This window comes from Furipterus horrens, unplaced genomic scaffold (assembly GCF_987537825.1).
Source record: "Furipterus horrens unplaced genomic scaffold, mFurHor1.1.pri manual_scaffold_2, whole genome shotgun sequence".
NCBI classification, from domain to species: domain Eukaryota; kingdom Metazoa; phylum Chordata; class Mammalia; order Chiroptera; family Furipteridae; genus Furipterus; species Furipterus horrens.
The window spans coordinates 30,458,448-30,479,773 of NW_028327172.1; the positions used below are offsets into that span (position 1 = coordinate 30,458,448).

General features: G+C 42.3%; 1 protein-coding gene across 2 annotated transcripts in view; it reads right to left on the minus strand.

The window, feature by feature from the left end:
* The window catches only part of NELL1 (neural EGFL like 1), a 755,205-nt gene that overhangs the window by 678,273 nt on the left and 55,606 nt on the right, over positions 1 to 21,326 (minus strand). For both annotated transcript variants that reach the window (XM_090263151.1, XM_090263150.1), the window contains one exon: positions 3,915 to 4,065. In XM_090263151.1, coding sequence (XP_090119277.1) covers positions 3,915 to 4,065 — 151 coding nt within the window. The remainder of the gene's footprint in view (positions 1 to 3,914; positions 4,066 to 21,326) is intronic.

The following is a 21,326-nucleotide window of genomic DNA, read 5'->3' on the forward strand; positions in this document are numbered from 1 at the left end:
TATACTGGCAGAATGTTCAGTTAGATTTAATCTATGTTAATTAAGCTTTGCATTTTAACAAAGCCCTATATTAACACACTTGAATTACAAAAAAATAAACATTAAATCCACAATGTCATTAAGACATTGTCATTAAGACAGTTCAGCAAGACAGATTCATTTTTGTTGCTCTTCCAATGTGTTCTATTGGTATAAAAAAACGAATCCATCAAATTAGAAACGCAGATTAGAGTAAGGGTGCTCATTCCGCTACATAAGAGTCTATTTCAATTACTGCCCCTAGGTACATTTCTCGATCATCTTCACACTTAAGTTTTCCATTTCATTTATCTATTTAACTAAGATAGTCATGGGAACTCAATTGGCTCAGCTACCCAGGACGTTTGCAGGTATTGCAGTGCCAAGAAGGTCACCCTAGTTTAAGGAATCACAGCCTCTCAAATGATCCACCTCTGGCTGCTGAACCCCCACCAAGTATGAGATGCCCGCCTTTGCCTAGAAGGGAAGTTGCCACTGCCACTGAATGAACTCTTCTGCCATTAATTCAATAACAGCCTTGTCTGAGAATAACCAGAAGCCTAGCAGAAATTGCACTTTTTCTGGAAAAGGCAATTGGATGATCACTTCCTGTGGTACACACAATGGCTAGGGATAGTGTTCAGACTCTGAACGCTGTCCCCCTGTTGTGCTCATCAGCAAAGGTGAACTTCGGGAATTGAATACCACCATCAAGTCTGGGTGATATACAAGGGGGGGCCTAAAAAAACCAGAAATTTATTAATAAAAATTGTCTATTTATTCTTACATATTTAAACTTCAGTCGCCTTCAGAGTACTCTCCATCTGATGCAATACACAGACTGAGATGTGTTTTTTCACTGCTCAAAAGTTCTGAACTTGTTGATTTTGATGCCGCTTAGTGCTTCTGTCATTTTTTGTTTCACCTCTTCCCCACAGGCAAAACCATTCCCTTTGAGGACTCTTTTCATCCAGGAAAATAAACAAAAAAAAAATTCACTTAGAGCAAGATTGGGTGAAGAGGGAGGGTGGGGAACAGGGGTCATGGTGTTTTCGGTCAAAAACTGCCAAGCACTCAGCCTGGTGTTGGCAGGTGTGGTCGTAAATCACCCATCATGAAATGAGCAAACATGGTGAAAGAGTCTCCCCCACGACCCCCCCCCCCAAAAAAAAAAATCACTGAAGCCACATGCAGCCTCTCACAACACCACCAGCTGGTACACTGATACAGAAGGGTTCCTAGAACACTCCCCTAGCTGGGGAAGCCAGTACTACAAGGGTCCCGCCCTCCAGAAGATAATTCCAGATTTTTTGCAGGTCCCCCCTCATACATCATTTCCCTTTAACCATTGAACTAGAGGAAGTTACTGTTGCTTATCTGGCCACTCCTCAGTATCCTGTTTTCCCTCTGCATCAGATGTAAATATCAAATGTCAATGTCACCACCACCACCAAGGCCACTACCAAAGTCACTACCGCAACCACCACCATGGCTTTTTTTATTTCTACTTAAAACTAAAATGGCCTTTTTTGTTGTGTTCCTACTCTGTGCCAAGAATTATGCTAGGTATTTTGCAAATAATTCTAATCCTCACAAAAAAAAAAAAAAAAACTCAAGGTATTATTTATTTCAGTCTCCAGATATCAACACCTTTGCCCTTTTCACTGTCCTGTGCAGCGTCAATCTGTAGTAAGTATATCCAGGGCAACATCTGTGCCTAGGACAACATATTCCACGTGGACATTTGAAAGTAGCTATGAATTTCTAAGCAGCCCTAAACAGAGAGAGAGAGAAAATGAATCATCTATATATTCAATATTTATTTACTGAGTGCACATTATGGGCCCAAGAGTACTACTTGGAAGGGGGAAAAAAAATACCCTAGATGATCAAGCCTCTTATCTGCACTACTCTTACATATTTGGGCACAAACTAAAAGGGAAATATCCCAAGACTGCTTAGTTACTCCAATATCCATGTTCTCTTATCATTCATCCACAACTAGGCCAAATTCCCTGTACTGGGCAGCGAAATTTGGTACAGGAAATGCATGACATATCCAGGCCTGCCTGGCTCTTCAACCTACCCAAGGAGAATATGATAAGATTCTAATCACAATAGAAGCTATTAATCTACCTCTCTCAGAATATCATAATTCAAGTAAAAATAAGTAGGCATAGAAGACAAATAACAGAACTGAAAAGTATTAAATACAAAGTTGTATCTGTAAGTATCTATACAAACTAGAGCTACCCATTCTTTTTAAATATGCTCTGCAAAATTAAAACATTGAGCATGTTACATGACCATTATTTCAGCAAAACTCAAATTCAGAATAAAATGTTTAGCAAATTCAAAAGTCTAAGAGTCTTACAGCACATTTTTATGTCTGTAAATAAAACCAGAAGTAACCCATTAACTATTTTTAATTTAATCACTTTGAAATTTTTTAAAACTCCTCTAAGTTGGATCAAAGAGGATATCCCACTGCAACGTAAAATTATAGGAAAGTACAGAAAATGAAAACATCATATAGCAATATTAATGGGCTATATTCAAAGTAATGCCCACAAGAAAATATAAAGCATTCAGTGAACAAAAATACTGAAAACAAACACTAAAGAAGGTAGTAAAAATACCAACGAAATGATTGAAATGGAGGTAAGAAACAGAAATCAATAAATTTAAAGTGAAAAAGAGTAACCTTGATCGAAAAAAACTAAGAGCTATTTCATTAAAAAAAATAGATTACACAATCTCATGATGACCCTAGTCAAGAAAAAGATACATATATTTCACAGTACAAATTCAAAAAGATATAACCACAAATACAAAATTATTATTAAGTAAGAGAATAAAATGTCCAACTCTTTGTCTCTAAAATGCAAACCTAATGAAATATATGATTTGGCAAAATATAAGCTGATCCAAAGAAGATCTTAAAATTAATTGAATAACAACATCAAAGAAAGAAAAAAAATGAACATTTTCAATAATAAAAGAGTTCCCAGCCTCCCCAGAATCAAATTATGAGCCCATAATATATTCATGCTGATTCTATCAGAAGCATTTATAAAAGAGGTATTACCTATATATTTAAACCAGTCGAGGACATTAAGAAAATCCAAAAAGCCTCAAATTAACTCACATAACCAAAAAAACCTACAGTATCTCACTTATAATGAGTTAAAATATTCACGTGGTTAATAAGTTTAGTGTAAAATGTTTAGACCAATGCCTGGCACTTATCAGTGCTCAAAATTATGTCAGGTACTACTGTATTCACCCACCTACCTATTTCTAGGATGCTGTTCTTCCAATGTTTCACTCCTTCCATTTAGCCTGTCAAATATCTACTCACTTTTCTTCCTTCATCATTCCTGAAGCCTTTTGTGGCTTACCACAGCCCTTAGTGGGATTAACTACTATTACCTTTATTTCTTAAATAAAAATTATTAGCATTGCACCTATAATACTTTATGATAAGTATTTATCTATCTTCCCTGCTAGCTCATATGATCCTTAGAATAAAAAGTCTATATCATTGACCTTTATATTCCCAGTGTCAAGCACAGTTCTACATAATAAATACTTAGTAAAATTAACTTGCCTAATGGGCTAAATATGATGGACAAATTGTGGTTTTATACGAGTAAAGTATCCCAGAAGATAGATGACAGGTAAGAAAGACATTCATGAGTGGTCCTTGGAGAGCAAACAAGAAAGCCACTTGGCCCAAAGGAAATTCTCAGTGCAAAGTAAATTTATTGATGTGTTTAACAGAAATGGGGGCTCAGCTAGCTGAATGTTCTCTTGGAGCTATCACCTCTAAATACAAAGGCATTCTGTGCACTCCATTAGTTCTACATAGATTTTTGAGGGGAGAGCTTTCTTACCTGTGTTCCAGTTCTCGAATGGACAGTATGACTCCTGAAGTTGACGGCTTTTGCTGTACTGTAGCCAAAAAGGTGAAGTCACTCTTGTTCCGGAACAGCTGGATTAATTTCTCACTCACGTGAGGGGCTGCGTGGATCTCTCTCTCTGTATCTAGGAGTCAAAAAGGAAGAGCAGGAGGAACGGGGTGGGGAAAGAGGGGAGGATAAAGAGAAGGAAAGAATACAGAAGGAAAGAGAGGAGAGGGAACAGGAGAAGGAAGAGGGAAAAAGATGCACAGTTAAAAATGCCACGTGCAAAGGATCCAGGTTGCAGTTTTCATTTTCCCTTGTGGTCAACACTTTTCATTTTCAGATGCCATCCACCACGCCATAGAGCTGCTTTCATTCAATGAAGAAGCCAGAGGTGCCATCTCTGCCACGGTGCCCACCTGTCACTTGGACAGGTTCACAATCGGCCAGTGACTTTCTGACAAGACCCTGAGCAACTGGGCCTGCTGCAAACAGATTAAGTTGTTGCAAATAAGATAATAGGCAAAAAATGGGGTGCCAACTTCAGAGAATCCTTAGTCTAGCAGGATCCAACCCACTCTGCAGGCTCCAATTCCACTTTTCCCATGGACTCTGTGTCCTTCTCTCCACAATGCATCCGGGAAATCTGTCCTTGCTTTATACCCCAAAGAGATGCACTAGCTTTAATAATTCCAGACAACTCTGCTTCTGCTTAAAGAATAAATACAAGTCATGCTCGTGGTTTATACAAGTGCCTGGAATTGCTCTGTAAACATTCAGTGGGTAAGACTTTTCTCATGATATATTTATTGAAAGTTCAGGCCAGTTCAATAGGCCTAGAGGTCTGAGAGTCCAGCTAATCCTGCTCCTGGACAGAAACCTTCCTGCAACATCCGCATAATGAGAGACATTCATCATTTCATGCTCAGATTCACCGTTGTCATAATAAACTGGGCATTTTCTACTTAATTTTACACTACACTTGCTAGCATCAGAAAGTGGGCAGCCAGGGAGCCCAGTTAGAGAAAACTCTTCAAAGAATGACACCTGAACACCAAAGGCAGGTTTGGTGGAACTTCTCTCATTCCCAAATCACGTCCACTGACCATAGAACTACTTGGTTATTACTCCAGGGCTGCAAGGGGGAGCCTTTGAAAACCACATTACTTCAAAAGATCACCCAAGCAGCATCACAGACTTGTAAGTGGACCTTTGAGAACCTCATCCTGAAAAGGGGCTTTTAACAAAAAAGAAATCCTTGAATTCTTGACCTTGGTTTGGCCTCAGTTTGTCCATCTGTAAAATGAGGATGTGGACTAGGTGATTAGTCGGGGCCTCCTGAGCTTAATCCTCCGTAACCCCATAAGTAGCTGTTTCAAGTCTGCGCCACAGTCTACCATCCGCGCAAGCCAGGCTTTGAATGGCACGAAGACTAGTCCTCTCCCATGGAGGCACCCAACCCAGGAAGATGACTCAACCAACATAAACCTACCTGGACAACATCTGTTTTTCTGCCCAAAAGAAGGCCTTCACTGCTGTACTGTTAAGTGGCATGCTGTCAGCTTTGGTCAAGCGCTGAGATAAGAGAGAGCCACTTAGAGAACGCTTCTATACCGTCTACGAAACCCCAGCCAAAGACTGTCCAGGATGATGTTCAAACGTTAATAAATGTACAAACAAATCGCTTTGTTGTAAACTAAAGATCATTAGCAAACGTTTGTTAACATTATTTTTATCATTACTGCCAGACAAAGATCTTCATGATAAATTCAACCTAGAATTCAGTGCCAGCAAAAAAAAATACATTTGACTCTCAAGGTTAACTTATATGTGTACTTATTTTTTCCTCTTTACTATTTACTCTTTAGTCACCAGTTAGCAATCCACTGATTGGTAGTGACTGCCTAGAGAGCTCAGAAGATTCTGAAGCTTGGGCCCAATGAAAAGAAGGCCATGATCGATAAGCAATGCCCATTGGGGAAAAGGGGTATAAATACTGTATTGGTTATGGGTTTTCTCATCTCTTGGGCGGTATCATCCCCCTCCATAGCCAAATGACCCCCCAATTGTATCTGCAACCTCAACTTCTCCCTTAAGCAACAGGCTCATATATTCAATATCCTTCTTAGTATGTCCATATTAATGTCCAATAAGCATTTCAAATTGCATGTGGCCACAAGAGAGCTCTTGTTCTCTCCTCAACCCTCTAAAGGAACTTTTTCCTTAAGTTCCCAGGCTTAGTAAATGGAACCACCCAGTTTCTCAAGTCAAGGAAATAAAACTTGTCCTTGATTCTTCCCTTTCCTCCACACTTCCTATCCAATCCAATAGCAAGTCATGAGCGCTCCCATGTGTGGAGTCTGTCTATTTCTTCCCAACTTTACTCTTAAAACTCTTGTCCAACTTGCCATCATGTCTCTCTAGGGCACCCCCAATAGCTCCCTAACTGTCTCCCTGCTTCCATAATTCATTCTCTTTTCCACTCTCTGCATAGCAAAGGGCTCTTTTAAAAGCATATATCAGCATCATTTCAGTTTCCTGCTTAAAACTTTCTAATTGCTGCCCATTGCTCCCAGGATAAAATCCTGGCTCTTTAGCATGGTCTGAAAGGCAATGTAAATTAACTTTTGCTTACCTCTCCCACCTAATATCACACCCTTCTTGGTGGCGAGAAGAGCTCCCCAAGCCCACTCCTGCCTCAGGGCCCCTCTCCTGTCCCTCTACCCACAGTGTTCTTTTCACAGGCCTGGCTCTTCCTCCTCCAACTCTCGCTGCAAATGCAACCTCCCAGTCAGGTCCTCCAAAGCAGGCTCTCCATAAGTGTCTGACACACCACTCTGGTTATTCTCACCATGTCACTTATCTTAATATATGTATTGAGATCAATTTGTCATTTCCTTATATCATAATCTATTTCATGTTTCTCACTTTATTTCCTTTCTTTTCCCACTAGGCTACAAACTCCATGAGGGCCGGCATAATTTATTTATTCACTGTTGTAGCTACAGTTCTTAGTGCCTGGCGGAAAACAGCCATCCAATAAAGACCTACTGAATTAACCTATTTTCCACGTATCTCTGTCATTGATATTGTTCCTTCAAGTAACCACAAATATTAGTCAGAACAAAGGGATTTCATTGGGAAAACTAGGAGAGAGATGGGTACTTCACAAGTGCCAGAGCTACAAAATTTTTTAAAATGATGTTCAGCGCCAATTCAGCCCCTCCTCTGCACAGGACACCTCATCTAATGGTCTAATCCAGTCCCACCACACTTCTGACCACCCAGGTCTCCTAGGCAACAGAACATTTCCTTTACCAGCTTTTCTCATTTATCTTTGTAAATGATTGGCACATTGAAGTAAAGACTCCATTAACACTCGCCAGAGTGCGATGGAAAAAACATCAATTTCAATACATAGAGATTTTACATACATCCTCACTTTCAGAGACACTCTTTTGAGTAAATGTTTACAATAATGCACCCGCTAAAAGTACACAAAAAAAAGTCATTTCATTTCTTCCTAGGGTACAGAGGCAAGAAAAGTGGACCATGTTTCCAAGGACTGAAGACTGTTCTGATCTGAGCAGATACCTCGCTGTGGCCCCCAGCATATGACCCTTGACCTCCAGAGCCTCACCTCCACACCTGAACTCCATGATCTCCACCTTCTTTCCTATCTCACCACTTTGTCTATTAATTAAATGAACCTGCATAGCAAAACAGGGGGGGTGGGGGAGATAGGCTACTGAGGGTGTTTTCTATCTAGTACACACCGAATTTTACAATATTTCTCTGCCACTGATTTTTCAGATCAACATAAATGTAAAGTTGTCAATTATTGAAAATAGTGATATGTCAGCTACTTTGCAGTAGCCTGCTTTTTTCCTGGAGTTAAAAAAGCAACCAATGAAAAGCAATTGAGACCCTACAGTGAATATTATACTTGCATATTCGACCACTATAATGTATGTTTGCTGTATCTTAAAATATTCACTTCTGCTAGAGAGAACAACAAAAGCAAGTGTAATGGATAAAGCTCATAGGACATGTTAAATATAGATAGCAAGCTAGAAACCTGTGAAATGTGGTCAACAAACATGGAATAAATGGAACATAAGTGTGTTGAACACAGATGAAAAAGAACTGAATAAGAGTGTTGCTTACAAAGAGACAGGAGTGGAAGGACCAACTCATAATGTACCAATCATGCCACCTTCAGAATGACAGCTATGTCATCCCTAAATCCAACACCCAACTTTGACACCCATTCCACTCCTTCTGTGGCCCTACATTCACTCTGAGAAATGTTAAATAAAACCCATCACTGATCACCAAATTAACTGGCGAACTACAGCTGTTGGCAGATGTACTCTCCCCTGAGCTTCTCCAATAGAGAGAGCAAGCTGGCTTCAGACACCTCCCATCCTCTGGACCTCCTTCCTTTTTTAATTTTCCCCCCTAAAGATCCTCTAAGCTGACCTGTCAATTGCACCTTATGAACCAGTAATCAAAAATGCTTCTCTGGGATGTATTATGGTCTTAGGTGAATGGGAAGAGTTGTTGTTGTTGTTGTTTTTAATTCAGGGAGTAGATTTCCATTTCTACTAGACCCCCTGTTTTATAACCTCAGCTCCAGCCCACGTAACCACAGTATCAGTAACACAGCTGACAGGGCAGAGGGAGAGAAAAGTTGAATATATGAACAACAGGAAAGCCACAAATCCTGTGGGATCTCCTATCCTCCCTTCCCCCTGATTTGTACCCTGTGCCAAGTGTGTCAGTCCGCTCCATCTCCTTCCCTTGCTTCCACCTGGATAGTTTAAATTGATGTAATAAGCCGCATGATTCAAGCACCTGAATTTGGTCTGTTTGCAAGGCTTTTTGTTTTGTGACCTCTGGCAGTGCACCTGAAGGCTACCCCTGAATCACAGTAATTTCCCACACAGCCGCCACTGAGGGTGAACATTTCACATTTTTAAAAAGATGCGGGCGGCAGGAAGAATGTAGTTCCAAATACTCAGAGGTTTTGCATGATCTTGTTAAGGAGTGCTAACTCAGCAGCAAGGGTTAAGCGCTTTTTCTTTCCTGGGATGAACCAGCTATACCTAGTCATTTTGAAAGGAACACTAAAAATGCTAATGCGATGATTCAACACCAGTAAGAAGGTGTTGGGGGAGGAGCCTGGAGAACAGAGAAGGGAAGAATAAATGACTCGTTCACACCCTTCCCTAATACACAAGCAGCCCCATTTCTCTTTTCCCTGACCTCTAGGGTGAGAAGGCTGGTGATGCTCATTGTCAACACTCAGATGCTGTGTGCCAAGCACTGTGCTGAGCACAGGGGAACATGAGGGTAAGAACACAATTACTGCCTTCGAGGGTAGCTCCCAAAGCAAGCCAGTCACCCGGCGACAACAGGTAGGATAGGGCAACGCACAAAGGAAGTAGAGGGCCCGTGGAGGCTAGGAATGACATCGTGGAGGATGTATCACTGAGCCCGAGTCAAAAAAAATGAATGAACATTTACCAAGCGGGGGAGGGCATGCGTCGAGGGATCGCTGGGCAGATGTGAACACTCACGTGTTTCCATTATCCTTACGTTTTTCTCTCTCTGCATCTCTCTCACTAAAAGTCCAGCAGGAAAGCATCTACTAGACCTAATATTGAAAAGAACTCTCCAACGACTGGTGAACTGAACAAGCAAAAACAGCAGCGGCCAGAAACAGGACAGAGCACACACACCGGGGGCAGCCCGCCTCAGCCTTGACTGATGGAGGTTCCAGGAGACATCTGACGTAATTACAGCATGTTCGACGGAGAACCTCAGCGCGGGGCAGAGTCCTAATACAGGACATGGCACACGTCCTGAGTCCGGTATAAGTTCGTGGTCAGAGAGGTCCCAAAAGGTAAAGCAGCACTTGTTCATTTGAAATGGCTGTTGGCTTTTCATTTCTGAGCACTGAGGAAATTTGCCAATTCAGGACAGCCATCCATGGGGCAAGTCCTGCTGGAGGCAGAGGGAAGGGGGGAAAGAGACAGGAGGAGGGGACATGTGTCCCAATGTTAGGTCCTGAAGCCCTTCTTTGAGGACATCAGGTGCTATTGATCCAAACAGCTCTCAAAGGAGCCAGTCACAATGCGAAAGTAGTGGGGATACCGGGAGAGTCCCACTAAATATGTAGGAATTTCTGTCTCCACTAACAAGTTCATAATAACATCCCATTAAACCCCCATTAGCTCCAGAAGCCAGAATGACAAAAAGCAAATGTGTGGGGCTTATTATGCTGCCAAATGCAAGGTTAACTGCTTTGCACATATCATTTCACTTACAATACTTTATTATTTTCCTATTTTACAGACAATAAAAAACTAAGGCTTATAGAATTTAGGTAATGTTCTGAAAGATGCTGGGCTTGGAAGACATGGTGCTGAGATTCCAAATGACAGGCTGGTTCTACACAGCACGCTCTTCATGGTGCTCTATGTGCTAGTCACCAGTGTGTGTGATCTCAATGCTGGAGCATGAAAAGAGACCATTCACCATCATACACCTGGTGCCTGACCAAGTATATTCACTCAGGGACTATTTATGAACAATCTACTTGTAAACACCTCTGTGAGTGAAATATCAATGTCTCCCCATTTTATAGGTGAAAAAACTGAGGCGCAGACAAGTTTTATGGCCGGCCCAGGCTCACGGCAACTGAATGGAGACAAAATTGACTCTCGCCTGACACTCTGTGGCGTTCACCTGGCAGCCCTGTTTGCTTTTTCACCATCTCTTTCTGCTCGCCTAACCCCCTCGCACTCCCACACTCCCGCCACACAAGGCTTTCCTTCTTCCCGGGGCTCTGCGCCTCCCCACCTCGGTGCATTCCCACCTACAGTGACCTCTCTCTTCTTCCCTCTTCTTTGGGTGCCAGCTTCACTGCTACCCCTTCAGTCCAGTTTGCTCGACAAGCCCTGGCCAGCTTGGGTTCCCTGAATTTTTTCATTGTATTTTCATTATCATCAAGGTTTCATCTGTGTAATCATTTTATGAATGGCCATGTGCCCACTAAATGGGAAGTTCCATGCAGAATAGTTTACCAACACGTACTCCATACACTGCATACTGCCTGGCACATGGTAGAGCTAACCAAATGTGTATCGCATTAATAATTAATCTAGCTTGACTCCAAAATCTGGAACATAATATAGCAAAAGAAGTTTATCAAAGACACTCAACTATGACCCCAATTTGTTGAGAAAAAGCACATTTAAATAATGAGCTAAGGAATAATAAAGCCCGCTGAGCACCCCCCACTCCTCTGTTAGGGGACTAAGCCTAAGGAACCCTGTGACACACGATATTAATCAATTTTTTGTAATTATTATGTGACTCAATCAAAAGAGATTCCGGTGCCCCCATAATTTTAGTAATTAAGACAGGCATGGTGAGGCAGCTGAGCTCTTCTTATAAACATTTCAAATGCCAGTAAGGAACGCCAACACCTCCCCGTCACTAAGACGTTAGCTCGCTGTAACCATTCCTCTTTAGGCTGGGTCCTCACACTCGCACTGCAACCCGCCAGCAATCCTTATCCCTCCACCCCCAGCTCAGCTGGATGCCTCTGAATAGAGCCATTGCATGGATGGATGCAGCCTTATCTGAATCACAAGGCAGGAGAACAAAAAAGAGGAGACTGGTGAAAAGATCTAATATGATTAAGACTGCACTGCATATGGCATAAACTTCTAGTTATGAGATAAGTAAGCGTTAGGGGTGTAATGTATAGCACGACACCTCGAGTTAACAACTCTGTGTTGTATATCTGAAATTTGCTAAGAGAACAGATGCACCACTGCCTTGCAGCCCCCTCCATCTGTCTCAGCCCAACCAGTGTCTGAACACCAGCTCTGCCATGTAAACTCTGGGTGACCTTGGATAACTCAGCTTCCTTCCTTCACCCTGGAGTTGCCTCACCTGTAACACAGGTGTAATACCACCCATCTTGTAGGATTCAGTAAGGAATAATGAAAGAACGTGTGGAGCCCTGGCTGGTGCGGCTCAGCTGGTTGGAGTGTTGGCTCATAACCAAAGGGTTGTGGGTTCAATTCCCAGCCAGGGCACATGCCTGGGTTATGGGTTCAATCCCTGGTCCATGCACATACAGGAGGCAACCAATCGATGCTTCTCTCTCACATCGATATTTCTCTCTCTCTCTCCCCTCCTGTCTCTCTAAAAACAATGAAAAAAAAATGCCTTCAGGTGAGGATTTTTAAAAATGTGAAAAGAAAGAATATGTGGAACATGACTAGTGCACAGCTCATGCTCAGTATTTCCCTTCCCCTAACCAATGTTTCTGAGAAGCTTTTCAAAGAAGGCTCAGAAATCTACGCCCTAAAGTGTGAAGTTTAACATTTGCCAATATATTTTTATACATGATGACATTTCATAGTCATAATAACCCACTGGGTAGGCATTAATACTCTCACTTAAAAGATAAGGAATCTCTGGCTTATGGAAGTGGCTTGCCCAAGATCCCTCTTCTGACTCCCACTTTGCAGCTCTTTTTATATATTTCTGAATAGCTTCCCTAACCCCAGACAAGAAATCATCATTAAACTTTCTCACTCCATTCCATTCCCATGCCAGGTCTCCCCTACCTAAGGGGCATCCCTCCTCCAGGACCCTAAACTCTTCCATATATTGAAGTACGATCTCTAGCCTGCTTGAAAATTTCAGAGCGGTGGGCTGACCTAATTATAATCAGTTCCCTTTTGTGCACAGTCCTAATTCTAAGTTGTGAAAGAGACATTTTAAATATTGCATTGGCCTTGACCTTGCCACATCGACTCAAATTCCATAGTAAACAGTAGGGTACCATGTTAACCGCCGAGCTCTAATTTATGATTGTTCAATATAAATCATTTTTACATGTGGCTTCAAATGCTGTGTTTCAAGAATAAAAATCTGCCTGCATTGAAATGCAAGTAATTTTAATATGCAAACCTCCTACAGAGATGATGTCTCATGTTAATTATTGTTTCGGTTTAATAGGCTTTCATTAAATTAGAGGATGGAGCAATTACTAGGGTGAGCAGCTAATGTTTCAAAGGTAAGCTCCCGTGGTTCGTGGGCAAAGACAGTTGTGCCTGAGAGAAGCAGAAGGCAACACTTTTCTGGATAAGCTCGTATTCAGCCTGATAGAAAACAGTGCTGGTGACTTCTTTCCCAGCTTCCAAATAGAACCCGCCTCCCCTCATAGAGGCAGACACACAGCTTAAGTCTGTGTGTAATGGGGGGAATCTTAATTATATAACTTTTCTGTCAGGAATCCATGTTCCTCTGTCATAAGACTAGAGAATGCTCTTAAAAGTCCACAACCCACAGAGCTAGATGTCAAACCACAGGAAAAGACTCCTGATGAAATTATCTTCTCTCTCGTATGCAAGTAATTTAGATGGTTTAGTGAATTAATGTCTGACTTTCCACCCCTGGGAAATTGGTTCAACTTCAACACAGGCTGCAATGACCAAAATCATATTAATTAGCAAACTGTCAGAGCCTCAATGAGAAATTACTTTGGTGGCCTCAGCGACATTTTACCCTAGAAGCTGCACAAATCTGGCACTTGGGGACCAAGAGGGCAGCATTAATGCTCAGACAGAGGAGGAGGAATGAACGAGAAGTATGAAATGAGGGGAGGGTGGGAGGTAAAATCTGCTTTATTGCGGTCCCAGTGGTCAGAGGTGAGGGGCATGACCCAATACTAGGAGGGGTCAGGGGCTCTGCATTGCAGAAGTCTGTACCTGGGCAGGTGGAAGGGGCTTGGAAAGCTTCCAATTGGCAATTTCTTTCTGTCCAAATGAGATGAAGGAGGGAAAGAGGGCAGCTAAAGGGGACCCATCCAGAAACAACTAGCCTATTAAGGTAGGGCAGGCCTGGTCACTATGTGAGCCAAGAAAGTAATGTGGGAAAGGGAAAAAATCTCTTCCACAACATTCCGCATCAGAGAGAAATTACAAAGCGGCATCAGTCCCAGGTAAACCAGCAGCAGCCAAGTGGTGAATAAGGCCCTGTGCCTGCTCACCACCACTGCAGCCTGATACTAACCACCTACCAGAGCCACGCTGGCCACGGCCACTGGAGGAGGTTCTTTTCTCAATTATTGCAAGTATTCTGAATATTCCTAACAGGAGTAATACTGTGGAATGCCTCAATGCATTGCTTTCTATGAAGCTTCTTTACATCCACTGTCCTAAAAGGCATGTCGTTCAGCTCTTAGATCACATGCATTAATCTAATTACATGCCTTGTTAGCTACTTAGTTCCAGAGTCACTGCTGGGGAGGGCTCCCTGGCCAGTTATCTATCTGTGTGGGCCACAGGGTGTCTATACTTTCAGTCTCCCAGGGAGACTGCAATTGTTGCCCTTTCAACACTGCACTAAGAAGGGACAGTAAAGCTTTCTGGACACCTGAAACTCTAGTCTGAGCAGAAGCTCCAAGAAACAGGTGTATCTGTCCAAACAGGGAGCTGTGGGTATGGTTTCTTGCAGACTTGCTGTGTTTCTTTGAAAACTGACCTCCTCTTCAGAGATTTTAATCCAATTATATTAAACATTAATGTCGCCCTTAAAATGAACCATTGGAAATGCTGCTTGCTCCTGAACTCAAAGCCAATTGCTCTCTGGCTATTAGATCCCTCTCCACCAATTTCTCACTACTACTCTGTTGGAGCCCCCAACCCACAGAGATCCCCTGGTGTCGCAGATGAAATGAAGGCTTCCCAGGCAGCTTGCGCTAGGGGAGGAAAGACCGGCAAATGTCTGAGACAAATGCCTCGACTGCCTTCCTCCAAGGACTTTTATTGAGTGCAGTTAAGCTGAAGGACATATAGCATGCACATAAGCTCATCAATCAATGTTAAACAGAGCTGATTACAGAAAACAGGTATTGTTCAGGGATAACAATTGAAGGAAGGTTGAACTCTCTCTCAGGTCAGGGTGTGGTGGACACAAAGATTTCAGAGGACTGTAAAATAGGGAGGGTGAGTTCATTTTGGGTTAAGTTAAAACCTTTGCTGCTGGTACGTTAAAGTGATCAAGCGAGGTAAAAGAACAGGAAAAGCTTCAAAGGACATAAAGCATTTTCTCACTGGGGCCCACTGGCTATAGCATCAAGGCATGTATGCATCCAGCTTACCCAGTTTTCTGGTCAAGTCTTACAGGCTTCGTTTCCTTTGCCTGGCCTCCGCGGGGCTCCAAGTCTCGATACTTTCCCAGGGGGACCCCAACACCACTCTCCCAAACAAGATCTTACAACTGAGGGCAAAAATTACAATCCCCCTTTACTGAAGTTTGTTTGTTTTTAATAAAAATGTCAATTTTGCAGAGAATTGGTCTTTAATCATTGCTGCAAATAATTTGACTCTTACATGTCCTAGGGTAGCAACACTCAGTTTTCAGTAAATTAAATTGTGTCTTTATGATTATTCATCTCAAAGGGTGCCTGGTAGGTTCTCAAGGAGTCTATTTGGGTATGATCGCACTTAGCCAGCAGATATTCTTTTGGGCTCCCTGAACTACCCCCTCCAAGAGTGGCTATTAGTTCATGCTTGAGCAAAGCCCTCTCAGGCCCCAGGGTGAGCGCTGAGTGCCAGGCACAGGTGAGGAGCTTCTCCATCATGTAGTTGCATCTCAATTTTTCTCCCACCTGGAGTCCCAGCCACCCCATCCATGCCTATCCAAACCCCGCCCATCTCTCAAGGCCCAGCCCCATTCTTCGAACTCCGCGAAGCTTCTGGAGCCCCAGCTAAGAGTGATTTTTTCTCTCCACTTCAAAATTCAGTCCTTCACCCATTCCAGCACACATCTGTCGAGCATGTTCTCTGCAGCAGGCTCTGTACCATGCTGAATGAGACAGGCTCGGTCTGGAGAGAGACCTCTGGCCAGTACATAGTACCACTCGTGCTGACACATCTCAAATTTTGCATCTTGCCATATCCAACTACCAGCTCTCCATCCTCAGCCTAACTGACCTCTGGCAGCCTCCCAGAGGTCCTCTCTCCTGCTTTGGAAGCATTCTGTCTTTCTGGCCCTGCTGTCTTCCAGTCTTCCTCCTGGCTCTGCAACTACTTGGAAGCTTTGTCATGCCCTCCTCTGCCGGTTCTCGAATTCTCAGGTGCCTCCGAGCACTTCCATTCATCGCCAAGCCCAAGAGTGCCACCCTGTCACCACCAGGACCCTCAAGCCTCTTGAGTATACGACTGCAGCAAACCCAGTATCTCAGCTTGCTTGCTTCCACCCGTGTCTTTCCTCCTCTCCCCTGGCTTCCCCTCTTTCTGACTCTTTCTCCCTCTAACCGATGTATCAATCTGAGAATCAAGGAGATCGTTCTCAAACTCAAATCATATATCAGTCACTTAAAACCCTCAAATAGCTGCCTGTATTATTGGGTTGGCCAAGAAGTCCATTACTTTTTTTTTTTTTCTATAAAAGGCACATTTTTCATCTCCATCAATAACTTTATTGATTTGGATATTTTGAGTCTGTTGGCTATCTCCAGCTATGGGCTTCTAGTGGGTAGAGGTGAGGGAATCTGCTAAACATCTTCCAATGCATAAGACAGCCCCACAGCAAAGAATTAGTCAGCCAAAATGTCAATAGTACCAAGAAACTTCACAAACCACTTTTGACACATTCTGTCAGTCACAGCACTTTCTCCATACACTTCACAAATCTATTTTTGCATTTCAGTTGCAACATTTTTACCTGTCTTGAAATAATAAAGCATGATACATTGAAAATATTACATATCCTCTTTCATCTTCAATATTAAATGGCTACACCAAAATTCACCAATTTGGTTAGGTTTTTTTGTTTGTTTTTTTAACGCACACTGACAAAACAAAATTGTTTCAAACGAAGTTCAAGACAACTAAGCATTACTAGAGCCATCATACAGAAAAACATTGGCCAACCCAATAGTTGCCTGATGTTGCTACAAGAAATTTGTGGCTTTAAACAACACAAATGTACCAACTTTAATTCTAAAGAAGTCAAAAATGGGGCTCACGGGACCAAAGCCCAAGTTTTCCCAGGGCCAAACTCCTTCTGCAGGTTCTAGAGGAGAATCATTTCCTTGCCTTTTCCAGCTTTCCTAGGTGTGTCCCCTTCCTACATCATTTCAAAGTCAGCAGCTAGCATCTCATAACCACTTATGATTACACCGGGCCCACCTGGTTAATCCAGGATCATCTCCCCACTTAAAGATCCTTAACTTAATCACATCCACAAAGTTGCACAGAGTCACAGGTTCTGGGGATTAGAACAGGAGTATTTTTAGGGGGAGGGACTCTTTATTCAACCAACCACACTGCCTCATGCAATTTGGATAAAACCCTAACTCAATATGGCGTGAAAGACCCCTCAGGACTAGGTGCTGCAGCCGGGGCTGAAATGAAGACCAGGCTTTCACTTTGGCCCTGACAATGCTCTCTCGTCCCCTCTGGTACCTCCACCCACACCGGCCATCTCTGAGCCCCTTAAACTTTTCTGATCCCAAGGGCCTTTGTACTAGTTGTTCCAAGAACGTGGGCTCTGGAGCAAAAGAGCCTGAATTCAACATTTAGCTTTGCCACTTACTGGACCTAAAACCTTGCCCAAGTGACTTAACCTCCCTTGCCTCTGGCTTTCCTTTCTGTAAAATGGGGCCCATAATACCCATCTCCCTTGTTGGATTAGTATGGAGTATTATAAGGATTAAGTGAGTTAACTAATAGAAAGAATTTAGAACAGTGCCCAGGGCATGCAAAGTGTCCATCATTAAAAATTTAAGTGATCATTAATATTATCTTTGCATGGCTGACTCCTGCATTCAGGCATATGCTCAAACATCACCTGTGTGAGGAAGCCTTCCCCAGTAATCCTACCTAAAGTCAGTTCTCCCCTCTCTTTCTCTCGATAGTATTGCTATTTTATTCCCTTCATAGTATATGTTACTATCTAAAGTTACTGATTTATTACTAATATAATTACTTGTTTATTTGCAATTGTCCACCTCTGCTAGAAGATAGGGTTATGAAGACAGTGACTTTGCTTTTTCCCTGCTACCTTTTTAACACCCAGAACAGTACCTGTCCCATAGATGTACAATAAGTGTGTTAAATGAACAAATGCTCTGTATTGTTGGTTCTCTCCTCCCTGCACATAGACCAACAGCCTCCATGGGCATCATGATCATCAAATTCTTCTTGCACAAGTAGGACCCAGCACAGCGGCTGGCACACAGCCGCATAGCGGACTCTCAGTTAATACCTGCTGATGGACCAACAGGTACATGAGCTTTAGGAGCATCCTTAAAGACAAAGCCTCAAAAAAAGAAATGATTTTTCAATTCTAAGAAGCAGCAACAAACAATAAGAGTCACAAAAATGGGGAAACAGAGAAACAGCCCCCCATCAAAAGGAAAAGTAGAATCCCCAGAAAGAGTGCTAAGTGACATAGAAGGGAGCAAACTATCAGATATGGAATTCAAAACATGGATTATGGAGAAGCTCAATGAGCTCAGCAGAAACTACAAAGAACTCCAGGGAAACTACAAGGAACTCCAGAAAAACTACAAGGAACTTACTGAGAATTACAGCAGCATGAAAAAGGACATAGAAGTTATCAATAAGAGCCAGGAGGAAATGAAGAATACAATCTCTGAATTGAAAAACACAGTAGAAGGAATTAAAAGCAGGCTAGAGGAAGCAGAAGATCAGATCGGCGAGCTGGAGGACAACGTAGACAAAAACTCCCAGACAGTGCAACAAAATGAAAAAAGGCTGAACAAGACTGAAGAGGTTCTAAGACAGCTGCAGAACAACATGAAACGTAATAATATCCGTATCATAGGAATTCCAGAAGGAGAAGAAGAAGAGCAAGGGATAGAAAACCTCTTTGAAAAACTAATGACAGAAAACTTCCCTAACATGAGGAGAGAAAGAGTCATGCAAGTCCAGGAAGCACAGAGGGTCCCAATGAAGATGAACTCCAACAGGTCCCACTTCAAGACACAAAATAATTAAAATGGCAACATTCAAAGACAAAGAGAGAATCCTAAAAGCAGCAAGAGAGAAACAACTAATAACATACAAGAGAGCACCAATAAGGCTATCATCAGATTTCTCAGCAGAAACACTATAAGCCAGAAGAGAATGGCAAAAAATATTCAAAGCAATGAAAAACAAAGGACTACAACCAAGAATACTCTACCCAGCAAGGCTCTCATTCAAAATGGAAGGTGAAATAAGGAGTTTCGAAGACAAAAGAAGGCTAAAAGAATACATCTCCACCAAACCAGCATTATGAGAGATGCTAAAGGGTCTACTTTAAGCAGCACTACTTACAATAGCCAAGTGCTGGAAACAGCCTAAGTGCCCATCTGTAGATGAGTGGATCAAAAAACTGTGGTACATTTACACAATAGAGTACTATGTAGCAGAAAGAAAGAAGGAACTTCTACCATTTGCAACAACATGGATGGAACTAGAGAGAATTATGCTTAGTGAAATAAGCCAAGCAATGAAAGAAAAATACCTTATGCTATCACCTATTACGGGAAACTAATGAACAACACAAACAAATGAGCAAAATTGAACCAGAGGTATGTAAACAAGGAATAAACTAACAGTAACAAAGGGGGAGATGGAAGGGAGAGAAGGGGGTAAGAAGGGGAAGGGTCTAGTCAAAGAACATGTATAAATGACCCATGGACATGGACAACTGGGTGGGGACTGAATGTGGGAGAAGGGGGGGCAGGGTGCAGGGAAGCAAGAGGGGGAAAAAAGTGGGACAACTGTAATGGAAAAACAAACAAAAAAATTTTTTAGTGGGGGAAAAATGAAAATATAAAGGATGGCAAAGCAAGTTCAGTGCATATTAGAAGGACAAGAATTTTCCTTCACACTGTATATTTTTCTCCCTATCTGATCCCTCCAGAGTTTGGCATTCTAGAGAAGTAAGTAGTGACATAAGTTTCTTTGCATAAAACTAATAAGACCAGTTGTTAATAGAGGTTTTTTTTGACTAAGACTTTGACTGGAATGTCATGCCTAAAGGAGACATGCTTGGGCCCTGGTTGTTACCAAAAAGCCCTGAGGAACTGGGATTGACTTTCGAAGGTAATAAAAGCCCACGAGATAAAAGGCCTGGTACCTTGGTTGGATGTGCGGTCCATGGCAATCTTTCCAGGGAAGGAATGAAGGTTGTTTTCCTTAATGATGGCTAGAAGGGACCTTAAGGCACAATGGAAAACCAGAAGGACTTGAAAAAGACAGGTGTTTACAGGCAAGGCTGAATGCCAGGTATGTGGTTCTGCTTCTATGCCTTAAAGGGCAGACTGAAGGTCACCCTAAATGTTCCTCGCGTAAGTTCCAGCAAAGCAGAACTAAAGATCAGAAGTGATCATTTGCTGCTCTTTTGTGTTTATGCAAATGAACAGGTTAAATTAAAAATGGACTTAATGCACTCCCTTTAATGACAAGGAGGGTAATCTTAGGGAGAAAAATCATTATTCAAGGGAAATCACAATGCTCAGTGGTAGACTATAAACTAGTGCAGCTAACCATCTTTAAAGTTTATTTTCATTTAAAATTTGTCTTCATTTGAAAGTTAAACTATGTCTGTGGTATTATCAAAGATGTTTAATTTACAGGCAAGAAGAATGTCAAATGCCTTGCAACTGGATGTCTTTCCAATAGGACAGTCTTACAGGTTTAGAGACTTGTATGTGGGTTATATTACATAAATTAACATGTGTTTTCTGTTTTCAAAGGGCATAAGCCTATGATCTCATTACCTGAGTGATTGTCTGTACATATAGGCCTCACTTAATCCTGTCTGCATTGCTGCCTCCTGAGACTCAATGGTTTGGCTGAACTAAGTAGCTGGGTTGGTGAAGAATGGAGTGGTCTGTGGGCTTCACTTTAAAACTGGTTTCTCTTTTCTATCCTAATGGCTTGAACAGAAAGAGCCCAGAGGTCTGAGAGGGGGGAAACCTAAAATATTTCCCTCAGTCCAAACTAAGTATAATGGGCAAAAGGGTTTTAGACAGGTGAGATGTACCTGGCACACCTTCATCCAAAGAAGCCCTTCTTTTCCCTAATGTAGGACATTTAAAAATTAATACCTGCCTTTTGTCATCTAGTGGTTATGGATTGAATGATGTCTTTTAACCCTGTTGCCAAATCTGTTGCCCCCAGAATACAACAAGGATGCCAGCCTGTTAAATAAGGCATGCCATTGTCCGGGGACAGCCAGCTGACCTGGAGTCTGCACGATTCTTTCCCATGTGGGAAGGCCACCCTCCGCTCCACACCCCCATTCTTATTAGGGATTTCTGGACCCAAGGGTAGGTAGGACGACGACCAT